Consider the following 26,120-nt stretch of genomic DNA (forward strand, 5'->3'; position numbering starts at 1 on the left):
TGTTCAGATATCTTCAGTCCTTAAATCCAGATTTTTTGCACCTCACAAACCACAATCTATTTGTAGTTATTTAGATGAGAAGGTACAGCATACATACCCTGTATCACGCTCTCATAGGTTCCCACTTAGATTATTATCATTCAGTCTACGGAGGCATTGCGTGCTTGGAATTTAATCGATTACAACTAGTACAAACAACAGCAGCTCAAATTTTATGCCAAGCTAAAAGGAGAGATCACATTTCTCCACTGCTTTTCAAATTGCAATGGCTTCCAATTTAAATTTAGAATTGATTATAAGATTCTTATGCTGATTTTAAAGCACTTTGTGTGGTTAACGATTCTGTATGTTCCTGCCCAACTCCTCCATTCTTATAACAACCACTGGTTAATTCTCCCAGCCTTGTCTCGGGCCTATCATGAATCAACAGGGAGAAGTCCCCTTTTTTGTGGAATAACCTCTCTTAGTTTATGTGCAGAATCATCATTGACTAGGTTTATGATCTGATTTAAAAACCCAGTTGTTTGCTCTGGCATTTGATGATTATTGAGACCAGGGTATACTTGTTTACATGTTTTTTTTGTATGATTGTATCTTCTTTTAGGACTGTCCTATTTTTTTAATGGCATTCCTTTCTCTCATTTTTATTGAATTTTATTGTTATGTGAAACCACTGAGAACTGTTGTAAGATTTGGCAGGCTATATCAAATTTTAATAAAAATAAACATAAACCACAGGATCCTGGGGTGGTATGGTGTTTTGAGGAGAAGTAACAGCCTAATAGATGTTCTTATGCTTATGTTCTTATGTTCTTGCTCTTGTTTTAGATCAGGGGTGTCAAAGTCCCTCCTCAAGGGCCGCAATCCAGTCGGGTTTTCAGGATTTCCCCAATGAATATGTATGAGATTTTTTTTCACTTTAAAGGCTCCTTTTATTAAGCCACGCTAGCGGGGTTAGCGCGTGCGACTTTTACTCACGGCTAACCCCCTCGCGGGCCAAAAAAGTACCGCCTGCTCAAAGCAGGCATTAGTGGCTAGCGCAGCCGGCGGTTTAACACCCGCTATTATGAGCGTTAAACTGCTAGCGCGGCTTGATAAAAGGAGCTCTAAATCGTTTATTAAGTTTCAATTTTTTATGACAATATGAAATCAACAGTATTCAACTTATATCAACTTAATATCAAATCAGAAAAGAAATATAATAATAAAGTAAATTAGTCAAGTTTCAACTGTTTGTTAGTCCACAATAATATGGAGGAGGAGTTCCATAAAAATCAAAGATTAATTTATTCCCTCACTTATTAAGGAAAATAATGGTCGCCTGAAGTGGACCTAATATGCATGAAATTTATTAGCATACAATGAAAGCAGGGCATGCAAATAGATCTCATGCATATTCATTGGGGAAATCCTGAAAACCCGACTGGATTGTGGCCCTCGAGGAGGGACTTTGACACCCCTGTTTTAGATGGACGTGCATGTTTCCTTGTGCGATTGTTTCTCTGTCCCACAAATAACGGAGTCCTTTTCCTGCTAAGTCATTGTTTTTTTATTGTACAGCTCTTGATTTACATATTAAAAAAGGCGATTCATCAAAAGTGGAGTGAATAAACATAAGATTGCTATTTGTCTGTCTGTCCTGATTTAGGATAGTTGGGTTACCCTGAAGCTCAAGGAGATTTATGTGTAGAGACTGATCCCTTTTTGATTAAATACCTTGCATTTGAACATATACAAGTGAACTCCTCTTCCCCTAACAGAGGCACCTGTTGTTATTCTACTGCACTGAACAGCAAGATGGATCTAGTGATCCACAGTAAGTTTTGTGGATAATGGTTATTGCCTCTGGTTTCACCAAACTCTGAGAAGCCACTGAAGAAGCCGCTGCAGCCATGTGACCTGAATAGATTTCTGGTTCATGTGACCAAAGCAGTGTAGCTAAGCAACTGATTTAGGGTGGGCCTGAGAGCAAAGTGGGTGGGTCAAAAATTTAATCTCTGCCCTCCTCCCCCAAACTTAATTTCTGCTTCTCTCTGGTACCTCCCCCAAGGTAAACAGCATTCTTGTGCTGGCAGGGGTCTCTGAGCTCCATCAGACGAAGACCTCCTCCTTCCCAAAGAGTATATATGTTGGGCGGCCACTGGCCTCCATGCGCATATGCTAAGTTTCATGTAAATATGAAAACTGAGCTTGCACAAGGGAGGGAGTGGCCTGTGGCTGGGAACAGTGCTGGCAGCCACCCAACATGTAAATTCTTTTGGTGGTGAGGAGGTCTTTGGCTAGCGAGGCTTTGGAATCCCTGCCAACCACACTAAAGGAGATGACATTTTGGGCGGGCCTGAGCCCAAACTGCTGTGGCTACGCCACCAGACCAAGGAGAAATCAAATCTATGTTTCAGTAATGGATTGTTTTTGAGGGGTGCCCTTTGATGCTATCTATGTGATCTCCAGTGAACTGAATGATCTGTGTTGGATGAAGATATGATTTTAAGAGTAAAAAAACTTAAGAGGTTGTAAAGTTTCTATTATGGTTGAATCCATTGTTGCTAGCCAATTTTCATCTTTCTTAGAGAAATTTTCCCTCGTATGTCCATTTCAAACAGTTTTCGCTCCAATTTCAGTACCAAAACTCTTTTGATCGCTCTACTTTCAAGGGTTCAGCAGCTGCAACTGTGCAATAAGTATGCCATACTGCTGCAATTTGATCTCTGCGCAGCCTTTGATGTAGTACACACCACGATATCCTGATCTACCTAGTTTCAGATACAGTGGAACCGCGGTTTGCGAGTGTTTTGCCTCTCACCTGCATGTTCCGTATGATCACGCACAATGTCGATGATTTGACGTGCGTGATCATACGGAACGTGCAGGTGGGAGGCATTCGGCTGCGTGGGCTCAGATAGAGGCTCTCCAACATGCGGAAGGCACCCGGAGGGGAAGGCTGGCTGGCGGACGGAAGAGGAATCCCCCTGAAGCGACGCTGTGTGGGCTCGGGGTTTTTTTTTAGCGGCTGGCAGACAGACAAGGCATCCCCCGAAGCGGCACTGCGGGGTTCTTCAGCGGCTGGCGGACAGACCCTATCCCGGCACCTGATAGGTACAGACCCCTGGGCCACCCCTCGCCACTTCCTCGGCACCTTATGGGTTCTGGAACGAATTGTCTGCGTTGCCATTATGGCCTATGGGGAAAGTTGCTTTGATATACAGTGGTGCCTCACACAATGAACTTAATTGGTTCCAGGAGCAAGTTTGTTATGCGAAAAGTTCGTTATGTGAAACGCGTTTTCCCATAACAATACATGTTAAAAAAAATAATTCGTTCTGTAGCATAAAATATGCTAAGATGACATAAAAAAAGATAAATTTTTTGTTATTATTTTTATTTAGATACATCTAAAAACATAATTGTTTTTTAAAACAACACACATTTTTTAAATTTAAAGACAGACTAAGTAGAGTCTAATTTTACAGTGAGAGAGGGCAGAGTCTCAGCGGCAAAAACTGGGACTTAACTGTTCATTTTTTTTTTCTTGGCTTATTTTTGGTTGGCCCGGTGGTTTTCATGTTCTGTGGTGTTAGTTTTTTCTCTTTTTCGGTGCAGTAACATGGCAGCAGAGGTGGTTAAAAGTTGTTTCCGGTGTGGGAAGCGGCAAACACCATCGGGGTTATGCGCTGCAGGGTATGTGGACGCTTCGGGGGAAGATGTAGTAATGGCGCCGGTTGAGTTGGCATTTTCCCGCCCGAATGATGTGCATTCAGTTTCGCTGGCTCTCTCAGTGGATGCAGCCGCATCGGCGGTGCAGGACCCACAGCTGCTTGATACCGTGCTTCTTTCCCTGCCGACATCACTTTCTCTTCTCGGCGGGGTGTCGGCTGTAGCGCCAGTGCTTGTTTCACAGGGAGCCAGGCGGAGAGAGGGCAGTTAAGCGCGGTGCCTGCGCGGAAGGATGCAGCTCGGGCGACTTCGTTGTGTGAAACGAAGTTCGTTGTGGGAAGCAAGACATGAAGTTCGTTGTGCACAGCGTTCGCTGTGCGAGGCGTTCGTTATGCGAGGCACCACTGTACGAGTACTTTGGATTACGAGCATGCTTCTGGAACGAATTATGCTCGCAAACCAAGGTACCATTGTATAGGTCTTGATCAGGTAGTTTGGGATTGGTTTAATAAATTTTTAGTACTACATTCTTATACAGTAAATATGGATGGCGGAATATCAACATCATGGAGATCTACTTGTGGGGTCCCGCAGGGATCCCCTTTGTCACCAATCCTTTTTAATATCTACATGAATACTTTGAAGAACTTTAAGCCATCCGCTCTGGAGACTTTTTACTTATGCTAACGACATTTTCATTTTGCTTGAAACAGACCCGAATCTTTCAAACCTCGTCTCCAATGTAAATCATTGTATTTCCAAGTTTCTGAATTGGGCACTATCGGTACAAATGAAATTGAATGAAGCGAAAACTAAACTTCTGTGGATAAGGCCAAATCTTGTTTACCTCCCTCCTATGATAACACTAACCTCAGTAATTAAATTACAGATTGAATCTTCTAAAGTTTTTGGCATTCTCTTAGATTCTTCACTTACGTTTAAAGATCAAACAAATTCTCTGGTCAAGAAGTGTTTTTTTAGTTTGCGTATGCTGAAGAGAGTTAAGGCATTTTTTCATCATCAACACTTTACAGTTAATGTACAGTCTGTCTCTGGGAGACAGCAGTCTTGAGAGAGACTTGGGTGTGCTGGTGGATGCATCACTGAAGCCATCTGCACAGTGCGCAGCAGCCTCGAAAAAAGCTAACAGGATGCTGGGCATCATAAAGAGGGGCATAACGACCAGGACGCGGGAAGTCATCATGCCATTGTATCGAGCGATGGTGCATCCACATCTGGAATACTGCGTTCAATATTGGTCGCCGTACCTCAAGAAGGACATGGCAGTACTTGAGAGAGTCCAAAGGAGAGCAACGAAACTGGTAAGAGGGCTGGAACACTGCCCATACACTGAGAGGTTGGAAAGGCTGGGGCTCTTCTCTCTGGAAAAAAGGAGGCTCAGGGGAGATATGATAGAGACCTTCAAGATCATGAGGGGCATAGAGAGGGTGGATAGGGACAGATTCTTCAGGCTGAAGGGGACAACAGGTACGAGGGGGCATTCGGAGAAACTGAAGGGAGATAGGTTCAAAACAACTGCAAGGAAGTTTTTTTTCACCCAAAGGGTCGTGGACACTTGGAATGCGCTACCGGAGGAAGTGATCAGGCAGAGTACGGTACAGGGATTCAAACAGGGATTGGACGGATTTCTGAGGGATAAAGGGATCGTGGGATACTGAGAGAGGTGCTGGGATGTAACACAAGTATAGAAAGCTAACCAGGTAATAAGTATAGAAACCCAATCAGGTCGTGCATGTGCAAGACCGGAGGGTTAGGACTTTGATGGGAAGATAGGACTTCAATGAGAAACCAAGGTGGCAAGGGAGCCCCTTCTGGTGATTCAGACAGGTCGTGACCTGTTTGGGCCGCCGCGGGAGCGGACTGCTGGGCAGGATGGACCTATGGTCTGACCCGGCGGAGGCACTGCTTATGTTCTTATGTTCTTATATTAGCGCGGTTGGAATACTGTAACGCTATTTTCCTAAGATTGACTAAGGGCAACTTGCATAGATTACAACTGATACAAAACACCGTAGCCAAGCTGATTTTTGGGAAACGGAAATTTGACCACGTGTCTCCTTTGCTGGAAAGACTACACTGGCTTCCTGTCTGTTTCAGGATTCAATTGAAATGTGTTTGTATTGTTTTTAAACTCTTGTTTGATATTTTCACTCCTTTTGGTTCCGTTAATCTGGAACGCTCAAAGATCTTGTCTCTCACAAAATACACAAAGATTAAGGGCTCCTTTTACAAAGGGGCGCTAGGGCCTTAACGCACGCAATAGCACGTGTTAAATTCCCGAGTGCGCTAGCCAGAAAGGAGGCGGTAGATTTTTGCTGGTAATTTTGTGTGTGCGCTAAAAACCCTAGTGCACCTTCGTAAAAGGAGCCCGAAAACTGATAAATTCTTACATGTTTAAATTAATGGAAGCTTGGCATTATAAGAGACCTGAACTCCATTTATTTTGTAAAGCACTAATAACCTTTTTATTTTCTAAGCACTTAGCAACTCGCTCTGTTTAAATTTCTTTTTTTACTTGTATATTTAGGTTTATTTAATTTTGTTTTTGTTGTTGCTGTTGTTTTATTATTACTGGCTCACCTTATGATTGTTAACCGAGTCGAGCTTCATTTTTTTTTTTTTTAAGAGGTCTATAAATTTAAGGATTAGTTTAGTTTAGCACGTTGAGCTTCTTTTCTATTTATGGAGCTGTGATTAGCAAATTGTTGAGTTATGGGAATACAAATATTCCCATTTTGTGGAGCACACACATATAACTTCTCACCAACCGGGAGAAAGTCATACATGTGACACTCAATGCAAAAGACTGGATAGCAACCCTCTTGCTGCTGGACTACTGTCTGCATCTTGTTAGTGAGCTAATTAACCTTTTTAAGCTACTAGTAGAGAATGACACGGGGAAAAAATCTGTCCCCGTCACCGCCCCGTCCCCGGCCCACCATCCTCTGCACCGCCCCGTCACCGCCGTTCCCTTCACGTCACCGTCACCGCCATCCCTTTCACCGCCCCGTCACCGCCACTGCCATCCCATTCACCGCCCCGTCACCGTCCCCGCTGCATCCATATAAGCCTTAGTATTGTAATATTTAGCTTATTCCTTTCTTATAAATCAAAGTTCCTGCTGCTGAACTAGAGAAAGAGATGTTCAGCTGGCAGGGTTTTGTTTATAAATTTTTATCAACACAACTAATATACTATTTTATCCTAAAGCAAAAAATAAATAAATATAATTTTTTTTTCTACCTTTGTTGTCTGGTTTCTGCTTTCCACATCTTCTCATTCAATTCCTTCCATCCACTGTGTGTCTTCTCTCTGCATCTTCCACTTGCTGTTACTGTGCCTCTCCCTTCACCCCCCCCCTCCAATTGGTCTAGCACCCATCTTCTTCCCTCCGCTCCCCCATAGTCTGGCATCTGTCTTCTTCCCACTCTGTCTTCCACATTTCCCTTCAGGGTCTGTTCCTCTCCACCCTCCTTCAATGTCTGTCCTATTCCTTTCCATCACCACCCTTCCCTCCCTCCTTTACCATCTGTTCTACCACCCTTCAGCTCCTCTCACGTGGCCTATCTATCTACCTTCCTCCCTCTTATTTTCATGGCACGTTACAATGTAATTTGTGCAAGCCACTGGAGCCTGCGAGCTCGGTCCCTGTCCCATCCCCACAAACCATCTAGCTTCTGTGCTCCTATTTTCTCCATTTCTAATATCTCCCCTATGTATCTGTCATTGCCCCCCCCTGTGTCCATATACCATCCCCATGGCATGTCCCCTTTATGTCTCTGTCTCTATGCCCCATGCACATAATTTCCCCTCTTTCTGTTACCTTCCTGTGTCCAGATTTCCCCTATCTTCCTCTTCCATACCAGTGTGTCTCTTCTTTTCAACCACATCTAGCTTTTTTCCCTCTTTCTTCCCCCCCCCCCCCCTGCTTCTAGCATCTGGCTCACCTGCCTGTCCTTCCCTTTCTTTCCTGCTGTGGGTTTTTCTTTCCGTCTTCATCCCCTTGGCCCAGAATCCTTTTCCCTTTCACTCCCTCCTTCCAGTTTGAGCCGGGAACACGGGCGATCGCATGGTCCTCGCAGCCCCCACCCGCCTGCCCAATCGATCCTAGTGTTTAGCCAGCTCTCTCCCTTCTCCTCACCTTAGTTTGCAGGCTTTCTTTTTCGGCGACTTGCACGCTTTCCCAAAGAGCTGCGCACACGCGGCTGCTCAGTGTTCAATCTTCTGCTCTGCTGCAACTTCCTGTTTCCGGTTGCGTCAGAGCAGAAGATCGAAACTGAGCAGCAGCGGGTGCGCGGCTCTCTGATAGCATGCGGGTCGCCGAAAAAGAAAACCTACAAACTAAGGTGAGAAGGGAGAGAACTGGCTAAACACTAGGATCGATTGGGCAGGCGGGTGTGGGCTGCTGGGACCGCGCGATCCTTCATGCCTCACTGCGGGGACAAGACCATTCACCGCCCCACGGGGCGGTGAATGGCCTTGTCCCCGTCGCCGCAGCAACTGCTAGTTTTCGTTCCCCGTTTCGGCGGGTCACCCGCGGCTAAATGCGGTGGCCGCGGGTAAACCGCCACCGTGTCATTCTCTAGCTACTAGGAATGTATTAGAAAGGAAAAATTCTGTCCCCATCACCGCCCCGTCCCCGGACCACCATACTCTTCACCGCCCCGTCCCCGCCGTCCCCTTCACCACCCCGAACCCGTCTCTGCCGTCTCCTTCACCGCCCCATCACCGTCCCTGTTGTCCCTTTCACCGCCCCGTCCCCATCTTCAGCGTCTTCTCCTCTCCATCCCCCCACCCCCAGCACCCTTCACGCGGTTCAGCAGCTCCCTCCCACCGGCCAGCCATGCATTTCCCTCCCTCCTTTTCCCTTACCTTTTCTTGTTGAAACTGATGATTTCTATAAGGCTATGAGCTGTATTACAGCCGGAGCCTTGAAGTAGCGTCGGGTTGCCTGCTAGAAAAGTCTCCTCCGATGCAACCGGAAACAGAAAGTTGTGTCAGAGGAGACTTTTCCAGCAGGCAACGCGACGCAGCTTCAAGGCTCCGGCTGTAATACAGCTCATAGCCTTATAGAAATTGTCAGTTTCAACAAGAAAAGGTAAGTGAAAAGGAGGGAGATGCATGGCTGGATGGCCGGCGGGAGAGAGTGGGCTGCCGGATCGAACGCTCGTTCACCGCGCGTTCACACTTGTTCACTGCCCCGTGCTAACCAATCACCGCTCCACAGGGCGGTGAATGGCCTTGTCCCCAATCTCGCGGTGACCTTTTTTTTTTTTTATTCACCGTTTTGGCGGGTTACCCGCGGCTAGCCATGGGTAACATCCACCGTGTCATTCTCTAAAAGGAACCTACAATTGAGCTTTTCTTCCCAAACCTATCAAAGCTCAGAGCAAAATAATGTGTATTTACCCAAAGATATGTCTTCTGCTTTTTGATAATGTCCTCTTCCTGATAATGTCCTCTTCCTTCCTTCTCAAACAGACTTTAAAGGCTACACTACTACCTGACTGATTTTGCTGAGCTAAAAAGAGAACTACAAAAATATAACCCACCAAAACCCAAGTTTACCTTTCCCAAGTTTGAATACCACCAGACAAAATGTTCCAGTGGATGTATTTTTTATTTTCTCAGCAGATCAGATCCTCTCAGTACCTCTTCAGGTGTTGGGACTAGGGGACACTCGATGAAGTTACAGGGAAATACGCTTAAAACCAATAGGAGTGATTTTTTTTTTTTTCACTCAGAGAATAGTTAAGCTCTGGAATGCATTGCCAGAGGATGTGGTAAGAGCCGTTAGCGTAGCTGGGTTTAAGAAAGGTTTGGACAAGTTCCTGGAGGAAAAGTCCATAGTCTGTTATTGAGAAAGACAAGGGGGAAGCCACTGCTTGCCCTGTATTTGTAGCATAGAATATTGCTTCTCCTTGGGTTTTGGCCAGGTACTAGTGACCTGGATTGGCCACCGTGAGAACGGGCTTACAGGGCTTGATGGACCATTGGTCTGACCCAGTAAGGCTATTCTTATGTTCTTATGTGCAGTTACTACAGCTAGACAGCAGGTAAAAATCCCAGGGAGATAATGAAAGACTAAAAGGGAAGCACCTTGTATTGGTAAAGCTGGTTTTGAAAAGTGAACCTGAGATGTGGGTAATGGCTTGAATCAGTGGAAATGTGGGTGTATGCATCTTGAGATCTAGGGAGGCTGGTTAATGATTTTTGTCTTTAAAAGTGATAGTGATAGAATTGTGCATAGAGAGTTCATCTTGACTTTTCTTTGCACCCACATAAGATTAATTGCCTGAGCAAGGTTTTCGCTCATTCATGTATCATTCTCTGCTATGCTATAATATTGTAGTTCACCTCCCTACCTCCTTACCGTGTTTGGTCTTGACCTCCTCCTTCTCCTCCTTTTTTTAAAAATGTATTTAGACTGTAAACCACCTTGCTGTATTTGTATGATGGGCAGAATAATATATTCTCAATAAACTTGGAAACTTTTGGGGATTAGACATTACCAGGAGTAAAATTCTTGGTTTTATTTATTTGAGCTATACTTTATGGATCCCACTGTGAGCAACACTTGAATTTCCTCAGCTGGAATCTGTGACAGGAGACAAGTGTTGATAATGTGTGGAGGAGGAGGTCAAACAAAGTTTATTCTGCAATGAAATCTGCCATTTGTTTGTCGTAATTCTGTCAAAAAAAAAAAAAAAATCTAAAACACTTCAACAAAAATAAGAATATGTATTAATTACACCGAAAGAATTAATATTTATTTTTTTATGAGAAGATCTCCGTGACTAAGTGTGCATTCTAGCACAATTTTTTTAAAAGGCAAGTGGAGCTAATATCTCAGTTTTGTCACTGTAAATCACGTCATATTGCTCCTCAAATATTAATAGTGTTCAATAAACAGAGTGACAATCAATCTGTGCAGCATAAGTCATTCATATAAACATGATCGCTGTAAAATGCCTACATTGAAGTCAAATCAAATTTATTCCAAACAAAGCAGAGTACAACCAACCTCAAAAACAAAAAAAGTAAAAATCTTATCTGGAAATCCAAAACGTGGAAAAGCCAGCACACTCCAACAAGGGACCCTGTCTCGCTATCTTCGTTGGAGTTCTTGGAGTCCAGTTTCCACTGATACCACTCCAAAAAACTGTCCCTCACTCTGCCCATTTAAAAAAAATTATATTGAAAAATTCCACTTTGCATTCTTAATGCAGCTATTTCTTCTCAAGGCTTAACACGAACAAATATGGAGGCTAGATATCATCAGATGCCAACATGCTGGCATGCCAACATGCTTGTCATTACATCACAAGCAATAAACTTTATTTGACAAGCAAAGTACCAAACTGTGGGAAGAAACAGTCTCGAAAACAAGAGAGTCAGAGTCCCAATTATACTCGCAATATATACCCAGCACAAGTAATGCTAAAAGTCCAAAAAGTCAAATTATAGTATTCCATTCAGTGGCTTCATTGAGGCCCCACAGCATTCAAATAAATCCAAAACTGCCCCCTCACTGCTAATCTATATTCTCTGTCGCCACCAACAGGAGATTCCATAACTTGTTCAGTAATATGAACCATTGTACCTGTTCAAAAGTGTGGTCAACGTCTAAAAAATGTTGCACCATAGGAGCTGTTATAGATTTGGTTTTAAAGCAACTTCTGTGTTCAGATAAACGAACTCTCATTGATCTATTTTTAGGACCCACATAAAAGAATGCCATGGGCATATGATAACATATGCCACATAAGACAGCTCACAAGTATTTTTGGGGTATGAGGATGAATTTTCTGGGTTAAATTCAATGAGGTACTGAATGCTTTACAATGTCCGCATAGATGGTGATGCCCTGTGACCTAATTGCACTGCTGTTCAACACAGAGTGGACTACTTGATCACAAATATTCTGTACTCTAGCATAGACAATACAAGGGCCAGATCTCAAAATAGTATGAAATTCCAAAATATGCCAGTAGCGTTGGATTATACTCGCAATCTCGGCCAAAGGGGTCAAATGTCTCAATACACAAATATGTTGGTCCATTTGTTTATTATCAGTAGTTGAATGCAATAGCAAATCCCTGTTAGCATTCAAAGCCCTATAAGAAGTTTTCTTGATGACTGGCAAAGGGTACACCCTCTACTTTGGAATTTACACACCAATTTTGCTTGCTTCACTCATCAATTGCTCTGAATTCTCAGAAATTGACTAATCGGAAGAGAACCCTTCAATTTTTGAGGATGACAACTGGAATAATGTAAATAACTGTTATGATCTGTAGATTTGGTGAACACAGTTGTACTTAAATTATCTTCATCTTTGGAATCCAAAACATTCAAAAATCTGCCTTGCACGACAGTTTGTAGTAAACTTTAAGTTTGTATCTAAAGTGTTCAACCAAGTCGTAAATTCCACTAGATTTTCTTGTGAAGAAGACCGGATCATGAAAATGTTATCATTGAATCTGAGCCACACTTTAACATGATTCCACCACTGAGAAGAGTATAAAAACTGATCTTCAATTTAGGAATCATATAAATTAGTCACACTCGGTGCCATTGTTGTTCCCATCGCCGTACCATGTATCTATAGATAAAATATGTCTTTCAAACATGAAATGGTTCTTACACAACACTTCCTGAGCTAATTGCATCAAAGTTGCAAGAACTCAAGAAGAGGCTTCATGTTGTTGCAATGTAGTATAAATGATCCATAGAATTTAACCGCATAATCCATGAATTTAACCGCATAGAACTTCATGGTATTGCGGTATATAAACTGTTATTATTATTATTATTATTCAGTGTCTTGCATGTATCAGCAGTTGACAGTGGACCCTACAGAATCTTTAAAATCTGAAATAGGTGATATTGTATCCAAAGCATAGAACAGTATCACTAAAATAGAATTTAAATTTCTAACTCATCTTAGAAAATATGTATATATATATTTTTTTAATTCTTTATTGATTTTTAATCAAAAACAGTGTCATACAAATGAAAGAACAAAAGATATTCCACTATTATCTATACAGGTAACATAAATATCATTCAATAATTTCATTTTCCTGCATATAATAATATCAAAATATATCCTAATATACAATACAAATAAAGAATAAAGTTACCCAAATATCGCTATCAATATTTATTTTTAATGAGGCGATCTCAGTAACTAACGTTTGCAAAATTCTAGCACAACTTTTTAAGGGCAAATGACGCTATTAGCTCATGTCACCACTGTATATCACAGCAAACAACAAAAAGAGGCTCTGGAGATGTGAGAACCAACTTGTGGTCACAATGTCTTAACAGTTTATACCATAGAACAACGGTTAGTACTAAAAAAAACCTTTGTTTTAGTTTTTTTAGGACTCACCATTGTTCTATGGTATAAACTGTTAATTAAAGATATTGTGACCACAAGTTGGTTCTGACATCTCCAGTGCCTCTTTTTGTTATTGCTTTGCTGTTGTTCGAGGCTTGGTACCTTCTTTTCTTTGCCACTGTAAATCACATCACATGGCTTAATAAACAGAGTGAAAATCAATCTGTGTATATTAAGTCATTCATGTAAACATGATCGCTGAAAAATGTCTACAGTGTACCTCTGATCAACACTATAGAGCAGGGATCTCAAAGTCCCTCCTTGAGGGCCGCAATCCAGTCGGGTTTTCAAGAGTTCCCCAACGACTACGCATTGAAAGCAGTGCATGCACATAGATCTCATACATATTCATTGGGGAAATCCTGAAAACCCGACTGGATTGCGGCCCTCAAGGAGGGACTTTGAGACCCCTGCTATAGAGCATCCAGAGGGATCATTCAGTGTCTTATGGATTTTAGGAAGAGTAAAATACTGCTTAATTAACAGGGTATTAGTCTCTTTGTGTGGAGTCTTCAATGTAATTGCACATTATTATTTTTGTGGGAGTGTTTGTTTTTGATTTTTTTTGAGTATTTTTTTTATCTCTCCCATTTAGTCTGTTTTGTTGAGTGTAGTAATTCTGGGCCATTGTTTGCATAAATAAGCTAGCCTTCCTCCTATTTCTGAATAATCAAAAGGAAGGGTTCCTCTTCAAATTAGATGTGGTAGACCAAGCCTTGACACATTTTCACTGGATCTAGGAGTCAGCTCAAACATTTAATGGAGTCAGCAACTGAAGCCACTTTAATTCTTCTCCGCCCCTCTATGAAGCTTGTGTGTGTGTGTTTCTATCCTGTACCCAACATTGCCCTCTGTGAAGCTTGTGTGTCTGTGTTGGGGGGGGGGGGGGGGGGGCAGTGGTGAAGGAGAATTCCTTTTGAGATCAGCAGAACCTGTCTTTGCCATTACTAGACATGAAGGAGGGGAGAGGAGGAGAAAGATTTTTGAGACAACTGATTGATGTTTACGTTGATACCATAGATGTCCCTACAAACTGACCACCTGAAGGCAAAAAGTTAAAAACTAAGTACAAAATGTTTAAAAATAACTTTAAAAATAATTCAACTAAGACAGTTAGAAAAGTTGGACCCAGTGAAGATATAGTGCGTGAAACCAGATACAGTGAAATGTTTTGAGTATCGTGGTGGCACTTCTGAGGGTTGGTGAATATTGAAGAAACTTTTGACAAGTGTGAGTCTATAGAAAGGGGTGTGGAAGTGACATCCGTTTCACATTTTCAATATACAGAGTTTTGCTTGCACAAGAGCGATTACATAAAGATATAGTGCTAATCTTCAAATACGTTGATACCTTGGCAAGGTATTCTAGTCTGGACAGGGTAAAGTTTTTAGGGCTTGTCTGGAAGAAGACGGAATTCTATCACTAACTATCCAGTCAATAATCACCCTTTCCTAGTGAGATCCTTGTTCTTATGTCTCTCTATCTTTGTTCTGCAGTCTGTGAATGAACAGCTGGATGCAGTGAATGCACCGTTGGAAATTGTGGATGGCTTCATTGGCAGCATCTCTGTCACTATTCCCTGGTCCGCTCTGGTCACAGAGAACTGTGCTGTGGAGATCTCCGGTCTGCAGGTCACCTGCCGGCCCAAATACCGTGGCTGTGAGTACAACACTGAGCCCTTCTACACAGTGGTCAAGAGTCCTGCTTAAGAGACTCCCGAGGGACCGGTATCTAGAAAAGCTAAAATATGTAAATTAACCACAGTCTAGAATTGTTTTATTCAAAATACCTCTTTATCTAATGAGCAAGTCTAGGCAGTGTACAATAAAAATAGCATATAAAGAAAGCATTGCCAGTTCATAAATAGGATAATACACAGGCATACAAGAGCAAATAAAACCATAATCAGTATCTGTCATTTTCTACATGCAAGTAAATACTGTAATCCCCAAACTAGACCTGCCTGCAGCCCTTGAGGCCCAGAATTTGGGCCTCCTGCTATATGGAATGAAATTTTTCAGTTCTATGAATTTGGGCGTCTAATGCCATGCAAAGACATGCAAGAGGAAGCACCCAAGATTTGGAAGAAACCATCTCAGTGGGCGGGGCTAATCCTGTTGCTCAATTTGCATCTCTCTGCCACTGAATAACAAATGACAGGAAATGTGCCCAGTTCTTGAATCTTTGGCAGTGCCCCTAAACAGTTTCCATCCTCTGATTTTATTTTTTTCTTACTGTAAGCCACTTGGATATGTTATATCAAGTAAAATGAACTTTGTCAATCGTCTTATTGATAGCATACAAAATGTCTTCATTATAAACCCTAGAAGGATTGAAACAAAAAAATGCTTATTTGGGTATAACTAGATAATACCTAAAAAAACATTTGCAGCAGCCTCAGCGTTTTCCCCAACTTCATCTTCTGTTCTTTCCTTCTTTGACTTCTTGCCTCCCATTCCTAACCAAGTTCATGTTCTCCTTGCTTTGTTTTTCTTGCCTTCCCAGCCTTTGCAGCATGCTTATACTGTAACCCTTTCTGTGATATAAATGTTTATCCTAGGACAAGCAGGCAGCATATTCTCACATGTGGGGGTGACGTCATCCATGGAGCCAGTACCTACAGTGCAAAAGTGTACTGTCACTTTAAGCTTTAGAAACTTTAAGACTCCCCGCACATGTGTGAGTGCCTTCCTGCCTAATGCCGACTCGCAAGGTCATCAGTTTTTCAATTTCCGCTGAGTGAAGATGTACCATATTTTTCACTCTACAAGACGCACCTGACCATAAGATGCACCTAGCTATAGAGGAAAAGCCAAGAAAAAAAATTCTGAACCAAATAGTGTACCCTGTCCCCCCTCTGTTGGTCTATTGGTGGGCTGAGACAGGGCACAGAGCAGTTCTAGTGGCAGGCCTGTACAAGGCGCAGACAGGTCTCCCTTATCTTTTTTTAATCCCAGTGGCAGGGCTCCCCCATACCTTTTTTTAATCCCGGCGGCTGCCTCCCGTGCTGATGTCTTCCGGCAGCGTTTAATCCCGGCGGCCGTCTCCTGTGCTGATGTCTAGCGGCAGAGCGGCGCACCTAAGGCAGGCGCAAGCTATTCATGTGCTTGCCTGGTCCCGCACCACTCGCTGAATGGATGCCTTCAGTTCTCGCAAGTGCTTTAATTTTCTTGGCATAATTCCCTTTCACCACCCCTCTGTGTCTTTCTGAGACATGAATGATTTCACCTGTTCTTTTTGAACTGTTGTCCATGTATGTGTTTTTACCAATACCCCTTTATTCTTTCCTTCTTGAATCTTTCTGGCATCTCCCATGCCTATGCTAGGATTCCCCTGCTGCTATGAGGTCATCTTTTATTTTACAACCTCCATACTATAGTCTTTCTGGGGTTCTTCCCTTTTTCCTGTTATTGAGGACAGCATTCTTATGCTTACTCTATATTTATTTTCCTTCCCTTACCTCCGCCTACTCGTCTCAGACAGTATATCTCTTTTTCTTGTGAGGCAACATGCATTTCCATTTTCTTAGAGGCCAACACTCCCTCCATCCCATTTTGTATGCTAGGGAGTCCCACATGTGAGAATATGCTGCCTACATACTGTAACAGGTGTTATTTGGAGACAGCTGGCAGCTCACACCATACCCACATCACCTGATTGGCTTCTTCACTAGAGCATAGAACGATGACCTCGCAAGCCAGCGTTGGGTGGGAAGGCACTAGCGCATGCACGGTGCGGGCAGTCTTAAAGCTTCTAAAGCTTAAAGTGATAGTGCACTTTTGTACTGTCTGTACCGGGCTCCGTGGATGACGTCACCCCCATATGTGACAATATCTACCTGTTGTCTCCAGATAACACTTGGTAAGTAACTATGCTTTTGGGTGCCACAGCTCTTGAGCTCCCATGGTGCCACACTTTAATTTTCCTCTTCAAAAGGAGTGCTATGGCAAGACTTGACTCTCCTTAGGTTTGCCAGGGCCATATTTGTGCTTGGGAAAAATAGGGAGTGTAGAAATATACCACTCAGTGGTAATAGACAGCCTGTCCCTTCATCTGCTATTGCAAATGTAAATGTTTAGCCTCTTCTGTTTGCAAGACACAATATTAAACATGTACACTTAGAAACTCTATTTTATTTAATATAAAACTAAAGCATTTTTACTTTTAAACTTCATAAGTGTATCGGACATATTTTGGGAGTTCGCATTTCTCATAAGCCCACTGAAATAATATAACAGCATGCATTGCATCTCCAAAGCAGCTGTACAAGTAAGAATAACAAGTCACTGCTGTTTCTATCTGCAGTGTCCTCACACATTAGTCAAGATGGCCACCTTCATGTCTGCTGGATTTGTGGTTGAAATGCTACACTTCACTCCTTCTTTTCGCATGCTGCTCCTTTAGCTCTTTATTTTATGGTTATTTTGACAGATGTCCAAGGTACAGAGTCCCAGAGCTGGTCTTCGTGCATGACCACCAGCATGCAGCTAGCACAGGAGTGCCTGAAGGAGCAGTCAGAAGGGCCTGAGGAAGAGCCCCCACAACCACTGGAAGGGCTGGAAATGTTTGCACAGACCATAGAGACTGGTGAGCCTGTTTTCTTTTGTAATTTAATCTTTATTGATTTTCCGTTTTTATGATAATACAATCATATTTGAAATAAAACAGTATCCATCGTAAAACAAATTATATAGGAAATAATTATAAAAAAGGCAAAGTAACATTGTTTCAACTGTTAATTAGTCCATAATTACTGGAGAAGGAGTTAAAAAAAATCAAAGATTATTTTACTCCAACATTTAACTAAGGAAAACAAGATGGATGTCCTGAATGATCCCAACCTACTAACTTAGAGCTATTATTCCTGAATATTGACAGGGGTACTTGCAGACCTCATCTCTTTTTCTAAAATATGATGGTCATTTCATAAATAATGCACATTATTTTATTTATTTACATGTTTGTTTGTTTTTTTTCAAGGATTTACATAGTAACATAGTAGATGACGGCAGATAAAGACCCGAATGGTCCATCCAGTCTGCCCAACCTGATTCAATTTAAATTTTTTAATTTTTTCTTCTTAGCTATTTCTGGGCAAGAATCCAAAGCTCTACCCGGTACTGTGCTTGGGTTCCAGCTGCCGAAATCTCCGTTAAAACCGATTTCTTTACAATCCTTCATTATAGTCTTCCTGCTTTGCAACGACCGAGTCCCAACGTCCGGGAAGCTTCATTATTCTATCCAAGACACCGTTTTTTATTCAGTTGCTGAATGGCTCGGGTAACGGCGGAAGAAAGCTCTTCCAGAGATGCAAAACGATGTCCACGCATAGGTTGTTTCAACTTTGGAAAAAGGTTGAAGTCTGGTGGACTCATGTCTGTATTATAGGGAGCATGCGGTAACACCTCCCAGCCGTATTTGCCTAGTTTTTCAATGATGACATGCCCTATGTGCGGGCGAGTGTTGTCATGAAGAATGAGTGGCCCAGCCAAGAGCAACTGAGGTCGGGTTTTGTGCATTTTTCTGCGGTATACTGATGTTGGTGGAATCCCTGTGGTTTCAGAAAGTTCCTCGCATGTCGCATGATGATCTTGTTCAAGAGCATCAGCCACGAGTTTTACACATCATTCATCGGTTATTGATTTCGGCCTTCCTGGTCTTGCATCATCATCATCTATACTCACACGACCACTCCAAAAGCGAGTTGCCCACCGAGAAACTGTGCTGCAGTCCACTGTTAACGCGCCACAAACTTCATGTAACACACTGTGGATTTCTGTTGGGTTTTTGCCATGTAGAGTTTCAGTCTTAATGTACCACCTCTGATCGTCAACAGACACAGTACCCGAGATACCTGCAGCCTCCATTCCCCACACTTGTCACAACCACACTATGGGCCATATTCACTAACCTGCCCAATCCGGGCAGGTCCGACGAATTCAGTAAAGAATAATATGCAGATGGAGGCGATCGGAGGAACGCCCCTATCTGCCAGCATGGATCGCAGGTCTGCGATCCCAACGCATGCGCAGACCATCTGTAGATGGTCTGCGCATGCATCTAGAAACGACTTTAAAAAACAAAAACAAAACCTTTCACTCGTGCCGACTCTCCTGCTTAAACTGTCTTCAGTCCCTCCTTCAGCAAACGGTACCAACTTTTCCCTGTGGTACTTATGCAGCAGGTCTGGGCATACAGCCTGCCTACACATTTAACTAGCCATTGTGGCAATCCTGGGGCTGAATGGAGATCTGCCTCCCCCTTACGTTGCTGCTCCTCAGCCATCCTCTCCTTTCCCCATGAGCTCAACTTGCTTGCACTTTTGTCTTCTGCAAGCCACAGCGTCGAGGGCTCTCATCCGCATTCTGCAGGCAACTACCAACAATGAAGCAGCAGCAGGAAGAGGCGGCAGTCGCCTCGAGTTCACTCTCCTCCTCTTTCCTGTTCTCCCCTTCCAAGCCCTGCTCTTGCTGCCTTCCCTGCAGTGCGAGCCCGTGGGTTTAAAGTGGGGCTGCATGCTTTAAACCCGCAAGCTTGCATTATAGGGAAGGCGGCAGAGCCAGGGGGAGCAGAGAGGACATGTCAGGCAGGCAGATCGGGGCAGACAGATTGGGGCAGTGGGAGGCGTTCGGGGCAGAGAGCAGGGCTTCAGTAGAGCAGGAGAGTCAGAAAGAAATTTTCGACTGCTCCCCAGCAGTTCTTCAGTTGATCGGCCAGCCAAGTTGGATTGAGAATTTTGTGTTGTGAATCGCGTCCCTGCCTACTTTGCATGCGTTTCCCCTCATTTGCATGCACGGATTGGAAGCGGATCACAGGAGAGGTAAGTGAATCAGGCCGGAGGGAAATTTGGTCGTAAAGGGGTCGCAAGCCAATCGGTACACGATCGGTTTGCTTTGTGAATCTAGCCCTATGTACACTACAGAGCTCTTAAGCACACGTCCTGCTGCTTCAGCACTGAAGTGAAAGTGAAACAAGGTTTACTGCAATTGCATCATCCCCTCCCATTATTTATGAAATGACCCTCGTATATCTTGTTAATTGTGCGGAATCAAAGAAAATATACCTGGCTCCCTTGAAATTAACCAAACATTTACATGGGAATCTTAACACAAAAGTTGCACCTAATTTAAAAACCTGGGGTCTCAAAAGCAAAAATTGTTTCCTTTTTTTGTGTGTGTTACTCTGGACACATCTGGATACACTCTTATCTTTTGATTCAGATACAAAGCATCTTTATATTTGAAAAACAGCTTCAACAACCACTCTGTCTTAATCTAAAGCTAATTGAACAAACAATGTGGCAAATATAAGCTGTTCTGAGTCAGACTTTTCTAATAAGTTTGTCAAATCCAATACGTCTATTGCTGGTTCCTGATGGTCTTCTGGAGATCTCTTCTTTCCCGAGGAAATGTAGTAAATTTTTGAGATAGGCAGAAATGAGTTTTGTGGGACTTTCAGAATCTCCGAAAGGTATCGTTTGAACATATCTAATGCTGAGGTAATAGCTATTTTGGGGAAATTAATCAATCTTAAATTCTGTCTTCACATTATATTTTCCAAAACTTCCAGCTTAAAGTTAATATTACCATTTTCTTTTATAAAGAGCTGAATTTTGTGCTCCAAAAATTTCCAACTTCTTTTCTTGTTCCACAGATTTTTTTTCTAATTTGCCCACCTTTTGTTACAATGATAATGTCTTGCAAGAATCACCTTCGACAGTATTACAAGCAGGTACTATGAAACTTAGGGCTCCTTTTACTAAGCTGCAATAGCGTTTTTAGCGCACGCTAAACCCACGCTAATTGGTTAGAACTAACGTCAGCTCAATGCCGAAGTTTCCAGAGGGTGTGAAAGATTTTTCTGATCAAGGAGTCTACCTGGTCTTTCATGGTCAGGTTCTGGTCCAGTGTTACACCCAATATCTTCCTAGTAGGTTGAATGGGATAACTAAGGTTATTGATGCACATTGGTGCTTTAGTGTCGAGTGGGTATGGTGCTGCTATGAAAAATTTTGTTTTCTCTGAGTTTAGTTTTAGTCTGAATGCGGTCATCCATTGCTCCATCCGATTTAATACTTCTGTTGCTAAAACTAAACTCAGAGAAAACAAAATTTTTCATAGCAGCACCATACCCACTCGACACTAAAGCACCAATGTGCATCAATAACCTTAGTTATCCCATTCAACCTACTAGGAAGATATTGGGTGTAACACTGGACCAGAACCTGACCATGAAAGACCAGGTAGACTCCTTGATCAGAAACATCTTTCACACCCTCTGGAAACTTCGGCATTGAGCTGGCGTTAGTTCTAACCAATTAGCGTGGGTTTAGCGTGCGCTAAAAACACTATTGCATGGCAATAGACTTCTGAGACAGAGTTGGTGAATGGAATAATTATTGTGAAGTCGTCAGCGTAGCTAAATAGTTTTATCCCCAGCTGGGATAGTTGTGCACCCAATGAGGACATGTAAACATTGAAGAGCAAAGGGGATAGCGGTGATCCTTGTGGCACGCCAGATGGATTGCTCCATGTATCTGAGAGATCACGATTAAAACGGACTTGGTATGTGCGTGATATAAGGAAACCTCGAAACCAGTTCAGTACTTCTCCTCTGATTCCGATTGCGTCTAGTTTTCCATGGTCCACCAAGTCAAAGGCGGAATTCATGTCAAATTGCATGATTAGGGCGTTGAGGCCCTTACTGAACAAGTAGCGCAAATAATCCAGAATGGCCGCAATTGCTGTTTCAGTGCTAAATAGAGGCCTAAAACCAGATTGAGTTTCATGCAGGAGAGAGAATTGGTCAAGATATTCCATTAGTTGGGTGTGTACCAATCCTTCCATGATTTTTACCATAAATGGAATAGATGCTACAGGTCTATAGTTGGTTATTGATGTTGCTGATTCTTTACAATTTTTTGGGATTGGGGTTATTATAATATGACCATTGTTGGTGAGGAATTTTCCATTGTATAGGTTATTGGTTAGATAATTCAATAGGGATAATTTAAAGCCTAATGGAGCTGCTTTCATAATCTCTGGGGGACATGAGTCCAAGACACAGTATGTATTAGAGTATTTGTTATATAACTTGATGTAGTTATTCCAATCTGAGTTGTGGAAGGAACTCCAGATCATATCCGCTGGTATTTCATTTCTTGGTATATCAATTGATTGATTGATGTTTGTATGCAAGAATTGTCGAGTAGTTGTTTTTTAGGTTTTTTATTTTTGAGTTGAAATGTTGTGCTAGTTCGTTTGCTGAGGGTAGTTTGGCATTATGCATGGGTTGTGTGTGGTGTGTGGTGTCGAATAAATTTGTAACTATGTTGAACAGTTCTCTTGTATTGGCTCCTTTAGAGCCAGTATTAGATGAGTTGATTTTGGACGAGTAAAATGTTTTTCTTTTATCTGCTGTTTGTAGAGTTTTATGTTGGATCTCCAGATGTTTCGGTCTGACATTTTTCCCGTTTTTTTCCAGATTCTCTCTAAACGTCTTACTGATTGTTTCATTGTTAGGAGTTTGACGTCAAACCATTTGTTGTATTTGTTTGAGCAGCTTTTGCTCTTTCGTATTGGGGCAATTTATCTAAGATGGACGTGCTAGTTTTCATCCAGTGAGCATAGAAGTTATGGTAAGAGCACCTTTGGTTGCTGATCCACAGAACAGGGAAACAGCTGGCGCTCAGCAGTAAAGCAATGCACTGAGAAGACTGCAAACCTGTACACATCTGCCTGAACAGCAAAGTAAAGGAGCCCAGTCTCAGCCGTGTCTCCTTTACTATTTGCTCACCGGCAAGCTAAAGGCAAGCTGTTGCTGCCCTTCCCAGACTTCTTTCCCCATACATCTGCGGCACTGGCCGGGACACAGGTTAAGAGAGTGAATGCACCTTGCCACTGAGCCAAACATCATGGTCCCAAACCGCTGGTGGCTTTGAGGAGTCCTGTGACTCAGTAGATCAGGGCTTCCAGGATGCGCAGGGACTTCTGGGTTTTTTTTGGGGTTTGTTTGTTTTTTAAATGGGCGCAGCTGTCCTGCATGTGTTGTATACCTTACACAACATACGCATGACAGCTACTGGCAAGTCCAGACTAGAGAATGACAAGGGGACACATTTTTTCCCATCCCCACAGGAACTCAAATTCCCTGTCCCATCCCCGCAAGTTTTGACCCTGTCCTTGCCCCATTCCTGTAAGCTCTGCCTTAACCACACAAGTGTTTGAGGCTTGTGCAAATGAGGACAGAGATTTCAGGAATAGGGCAGGGCCAGGAAAATAACTTGCTGGGATGGGAAAATGAGTTCCCTTGGGGTTGGGGAAAAATTTGTCCCTGTTATCATTCTCTAGTCCATACCTGCCAGAAATTATTGCCCTATAAAAGGAGGGTATTCCCTTTTGTTCATCATAAGGAGAGTTCATTTAAATACTAATGAACTCCTTGATATGCATTTGTAGAGTGTTCTTGGTGCCTGCTACGAGGATTGGTAGCAGCTATGAAGAATCCTTTTGAATATCAGCAGGAGAGCTTTCTGCGGCAGTAAGACTACTTTGAGTCTTACTGCCACGGAAAACATTTGAGCATCGGGGCCTGACTTGTTTTAATATAATACTGTAATTCTCTCTAAAACAGGGCTGTCAAAGTCCCTCCTCGAGTGCCGCAATCCAGTTGGGGTTTCAAGATTTCTCCAATGAATATGCATGAGATCTATTAGCATACAATGAAAGCAGTGCCAGGATGTTGCATATTCATTGGGGAAATCATGAAAACCCAACTAGATTGCGGCCCTCGAGGAGGGACTTTGACACCCCTGCTCTAAAGTGATGTTAGGAGTCCTTCCTGCAGAACCCAAAGGGCTGTAATGTATGGCCAGGTGACAGCAGAACCCCTGACCTTTCTCCAGAAGAAAGTGCACCTTGAATTTGACCAGCAGATGTTGGTGTTGTGCAGTGGTTGTCGCACGTTATCCTCTTCCAGGCAGGCAGTGAGCTATTAGCACAGCCTCTGCAGCAGCCTTAGTTCCAGATGGGTCATATGAGCACTGCTTTATGCTGATCACAGCAGAGCCATCAAATCAAACTAAATCGTTTATTTGCATTCTCTCTTGGGAAGGGGTAAAACGCGGACCTCGCGGATCTAAACCCGTACGGCCTTAAAAATCTGAGGTCCGTGTCAGTCCGTGTCCCTGCCGCTTCTAGTTTCTGTCACTGACAGACCTTGATTGAGATTTGAGCGCTGAAGGATCCGTCTCAGCATAGGGAGGGAAAAGTGTTAGGATCCGTCAGCGCTAAAAATCTCTTCGAGGTCTGTCAGAGCCAGAGACTTGTGCTGGAGTTTGGAGATTTCTTTTCCATAACGCACGTCCAAAACCTATGTCCCCGCTCTCTTGGCTTCTGCTCTGCTGCTCCAGCACTAGTCTCTGGCTCTGACAGACCTTGAAGAGATTTTTAGCGCTGACGGATCCTAACACTTTTCCCTCCCTATGCTGAGACGGATCCGTCAGCGCTCAAATCTCAATCAAGGTCTGTCAGCGACAGAAACTACAAGCGCCATGGACATGGACCGACACGGACCTCAGATTTTTAAGGCCGTACGGGTTTAGATCCGCGAGGTCCGTCAGGTCCGTGTTTTACCCCTTCCCTTCTCTTTTTACAAAAGTAGCTCAAGACTGTCTTCCTGTCCCTCAAGGAGGTAGAACATGGATTACATTAATGTCATGCAGCATAAAAGGAAAACCCTCCACAGAAGCTAAGAAGTCTCACTAGCATGAACTGGCTAAATCAACTAGGGGCAAATTCTCAAAACTTAAGGCTCCCTTTAATGCGGTTGCAAGGTTCCAACCTTCAGAGAACTCCCCTGGTGTTTGTGAACAAAAGGGGTGGGAAAGAGGAGGTTAGTGCCATCATCTCTCCCTCTTTTTTTATTGGAGCTCTTCTCTGCTTCTTACTATCCCTCATGTGGCTACCATTATAGTTTATAACTTCTATAATGCTACTAGATGTATTCATACACGTGGGACAATTCCTTTTCTGTAGAGCTTATAGTTTAGTCTTTTGTCTTCTAAATTTGTCTTGACTGTATGAAATTCATAAGAAGTGGTTACAACCCAGAAGGCTGTGATGGAGATGGGATTTGATTTAACAGTGCAGGTGGGGGTCAGTGAAGTTTTTCTGATGGGTGATATAATCACAGCGTAAATTGAGGATGTGACAATGAAGGGGATAACAGCAGGGGAAATAGAGCCAGGATGTTGTCTGAGATGGGAGATACTGTAGTGACCTGTGATTTCAGAAATGGAGGAAATGGTGGCAGGAGCCAGAGAAAAAAAACCAGAAGCATGAAGTGAGGAGAAGGAGATGAACTCAAGAAAATTAGCCATTTTATCCCAGGACAAGCAGGCAGCATATTCTTGACTGATGGGTGACGGCACCGACGGAGCCCCGGTACGGACAATTTTAGAGTGATTGCACTCTAAGAACTTTAGAAAGTTCTAGCTAGGCCGCACCGCGCGTGCGCGAGTGCCTTCCCGCCCGACAGAGGCGCACGGTCCCCGTTTCTTAGTTTCCGCGGAGCTAAGAAGACGCGTGTTCCAACTGCTGTTGGAAAATTTTTTTCAAATTTTTTCTCGCCTTCCTGCTCGCGCGTTATTTTCTTGTCGTGATTTATTCACCTTATTGCTTTCTTTCTTTTAAAAAAAAAAAAGGAAGTCCATTTTTTTCGACTTCTTTCCGGTCGGCCCCGGCGGGGCCTGTTGGCACCATCGAAGCCTCGGGCTTCGATTTTGCTACAGCCGTTTTTCCCTTCATGCCCCCTTTACCGGGTTTTAAGAAGTGTTAGCGGTGTGCACGTCCTATTTCTTTTTCCGACCCGCACAAGTGGTGCCTTCAGTGTCTGGGTCCGGACCATAGGGCAGAAACGTGCACCCGCTGCAGTTTTCTCCAAAAGAGAACTCTAAAGAATCGCCAAATTCAACAGCGAATTCCTTTTGGTGCCGCCATGGAAGTTCCCCCGGCATCGACACCGACATCTTCTTCCAAAT

At 43.1% G+C, this 26,120-nt stretch overlaps 1 protein-coding gene across 3 annotated transcripts in view; it reads left to right on the plus strand.

The window, feature by feature from the left end:
• ATG2A (autophagy related 2A) overlaps positions 1 to 26,120 on the plus strand; it is a 207,209-nt gene that overhangs the window by 21,024 nt on the left and 160,065 nt on the right. For all 3 annotated transcript variants that reach the window (XM_033954151.1, XM_033954153.1, XM_033954152.1), the window contains exons 2-3: positions 14,578 to 14,740; positions 17,513 to 17,668. In XM_033954151.1, coding sequence (XP_033810042.1) covers positions 14,578 to 14,740; positions 17,513 to 17,668 — 319 coding nt within the window. The remainder of the gene's footprint in view (positions 1 to 14,577; positions 14,741 to 17,512; positions 17,669 to 26,120) is intronic.

This window comes from Geotrypetes seraphini, chromosome 8 (genome assembly GCF_902459505.1).
Source record: "Geotrypetes seraphini chromosome 8, aGeoSer1.1, whole genome shotgun sequence".
NCBI lineage: Eukaryota > Metazoa > Chordata > Amphibia > Gymnophiona > Dermophiidae > Geotrypetes > Geotrypetes seraphini.